General features: G+C 36.8%; 1 protein-coding gene across 1 annotated transcript; it reads right to left on the reverse strand.

The window, feature by feature from the left end:
• Window positions 1-652: 652 nt before the first annotated feature.
• On the reverse strand, window positions 653-2,725 carry LOC110114886. Its single transcript, XM_020847915.2, has one exon. The coding sequence runs from the start codon at window positions 2,335-2,337 to the stop codon at window positions 1,864-1,866; it is 474 nt and encodes a 157-aa protein (XP_020703574.1). The 5' UTR covers window positions 2,338-2,725; the 3' UTR covers window positions 653-1,863.
• Between the last annotated feature and the right edge of the window lie 279 nt (window positions 2,726-3,004).

The following is a 3,004-nucleotide window of genomic DNA, read 5'->3' on the forward strand; positions in this document are numbered from 1 at the left end:
GACCAACGTTTAAAATTGCGCAATAAAAGGCGCGCCTTGAGGCGCGCCTCAGCGCATTTTCGACCAATTAAGCCTCAAAGCCTACGCAATAAGTTTAGTTTATGAGGCTTACGCCTCAAGTTTACTGAGGCGTGCCATAAGGCGCACCTCGCCTCATATATTTAAGGCGTCGCCATTTTAAAATTTAACCTAATTTATTTTTTTTCAGTTCGGACCCCCAATTGCTGACGTGGCGCGCCTATTGAAATGTCGACGTGGCATCAACATTTAAACCCTTGTAAAGGTCGAATGGCGGAGTCGACGTTTCGATTTTCAAGTTACAGTAAACTTTCGAACTTTCAAGCATTCACCCGGAGGAATTTCAAGCATTCTTCACTCAGTTTCTTCTAAGATGGCGTCACCCCCAAAGAAAAAGGTAACTTAATGCTATGTTTTCTGTTTCGTATTGCGTATTTTGTGGTTATGCTATGCGTTCGCGTTGAAGGGTCTGAAGATCTTCCGATTTTATGCTTATTCTATGCGTATGCATGGCTTCTCGAAACTTTTTAAATGTTTGATACTGTGATGCCATCGTGTTTTCTCTGTATTCAGGTTTATATGATAAATTTATGTTGAGATTTGAAACATAAAACCTAACCAAATTTTAACCATGCGATTACTATGCATGTTGGCCATTTAAACTGTACTTATGATTGTATGATTAATTTTCACACAAACAACGTCAAATTGTTGCAGACTAGAATATATGTGATAGAGTTTAATTTTTACGCCTTAGCGTTGTACAAATATCTAGCACACAAACAGAGAACATAAGATTTTTTACGAGAAATTAGATGTCAGTTGGCAACGGGTGGAAGTCCGGCGTCAGTCGGTGGTAGGGCTGAAATCCGATGGTGGTCGAGGAGTATGGTGGCAAGAAAACTATAGTTTCTTTCTCTTTCTTCTCTTCCTTGCTTTTCCTTTCCATCTATGAGTAATAATGGGTCTATTTATAATTTTTTGAGAGTGACATGACCAGTAAATAGGAGGGAGATCAAGGGTAAGTTGGGAGTAGTTTGAATTGACCATTTATTGAGCATTTGAAAGTCTTAATGATATTAGAATTTGATAATCTTGGGCTCATTAGATTTATCTCGTCGAGCCGCTCGATTCGACTATAAGCATGTCACATTTGGAAATTGTTTGGTCATCCAATTCATGGTTTGAACTTTTCAAATACGCTTCGGGTCTTCAAATTGGACTTATTTGGGCTCGGATTGAGTCGATCTTGGTGTCGTCGGGTTTGTATTTTTGAAACTTTTGGTTCAATTGTATGTTTGCAGAAATAGGAGTTCAGATGGTCCTAGATTTAATTTTGAAAATTTCTGACTTGATTTTTCTTTGAGATCGTGCCCGATCATGATAAAATTGTGATGATATATCAACTATACTGCAAATTTGGCTTTTCAGAACTCTTTTCATCATCGTCGTTTATGTTCTGAACATTGTAATCACAACCCTTGACGCATAACTAAGTCACCTGTATTCCAAATTCTTTTACATATATAAATGTGGCGCTGTACCTTGTAAAGTTGAGATGAGAAATACAATTCAACTTTTTTATTTGCTCTAACTCTGTTTCTGCTCTTACTCTGTGATATATTGTATTGCATTACAGCAGCTGAAATTCAACAGATAGTACTTGTAATGACAACGCTAACAATCTAACCTTCTTGCTTGATTGTCTTTAAAACATAAAAATCAACTTAGGGAAGTTTATCTGCTATGGAAGAACAACGAAGCTTCTTCCTTCACAGTGATAATTATATTGCATAATATCGTAAATAAAAAATTTACAAGCTTAACCCTAAACTTAAAAAATCTTCAACAATCATTATATCTATTAAGACGCATAACGTCAATTATCCCTTTTGCAGCATCTTTTAGATGAAGAACAGCAACAAGCATTGGAATCGGTAAGTTCACAGTAAGCATCACGGAGAACCCAATCAGCAGCTTAGGCGAGCGTTCTTCCTCTGATAAATAAGATTGGAGCTTCAGAATTCCGAGCAATTCGAGCATCTCTGAGCTGATGAATGTGTGACAATATCCTTCTTCCAACTCAACCAGCCCATTTGCATACTGTCCAGTTCCTCTATCCAAAGCTCTGATTTCCTTCATTCGTTTCCTCAGTACAGGCATGCTCTTATCCACCATTCTCCCTGTTCTACACCATTGATCATCGGAATCCTCCGTGGCAGCCGTGGTCAAGCAGCGGTAGAGCTTTTGTCTTGAGTTGGCCAACTTGTTGGAGAGATGAGGGAGAGGGTGGTGGAGAGAAAGACCAACGGCTCTCATGTTGAAGCTGATGGAAGAATGAAAAGAGGAAAACTTTCATTCCCTCTCTCTTTCTCCCTCCTCCTCCTGGACTTAATATTGCTGGTCTACCAGTTTTTTGGCACACGGTAGCTATTGATTCATTGTGATCATCATCAGGTTTGAAATTTGTGTTTCAGAGCTGTGTCGAATTTGGAAGCTTTGTTTTCCCATAAGTCCTCACGCTTCAATGCCGTGCAAGGAAGGCAACTTATCAAACTAAATTGCGGGATTAAGACGCTTTGATATGCGTAGGGGATGTAAATGAGTTTATTTTGAGTTTAACTTATTAAACTCAATAGCGTTTGATTTAACTTGTTAAATAAATTATTCAATATATTTATTTATTGAATATACTTTCATGCATATATCTATTAATTCATATAAAAAAATTCATATATATATATATATACACACACACACACACATAAAAGAATGTAGCCTAAGGGATCAAAAATAAAACATGGAGAATTCTCATTCTCCATCCTCCACCTAAAGTGAAATATTTATCACCTGATATTCTTTCACAAAGATAGTCAAAAGTAAACTAAAAGATTCTTTCACAAATAAAAAAAAAAATTAAACTAAAGAAATCTTCCACAAAAATAACAAAAATAACAAAAATCAAAATAGAGTGTGGAAAATAAAT

Source organism: Dendrobium catenatum, unplaced genomic scaffold, assembly GCF_001605985.2.
Source record: "Dendrobium catenatum unplaced genomic scaffold, ASM160598v2 fragScaff_scaffold_133, whole genome shotgun sequence".
NCBI classification, from domain to species: Eukaryota; Viridiplantae; Streptophyta; class Magnoliopsida; order Asparagales; family Orchidaceae; genus Dendrobium; species Dendrobium catenatum.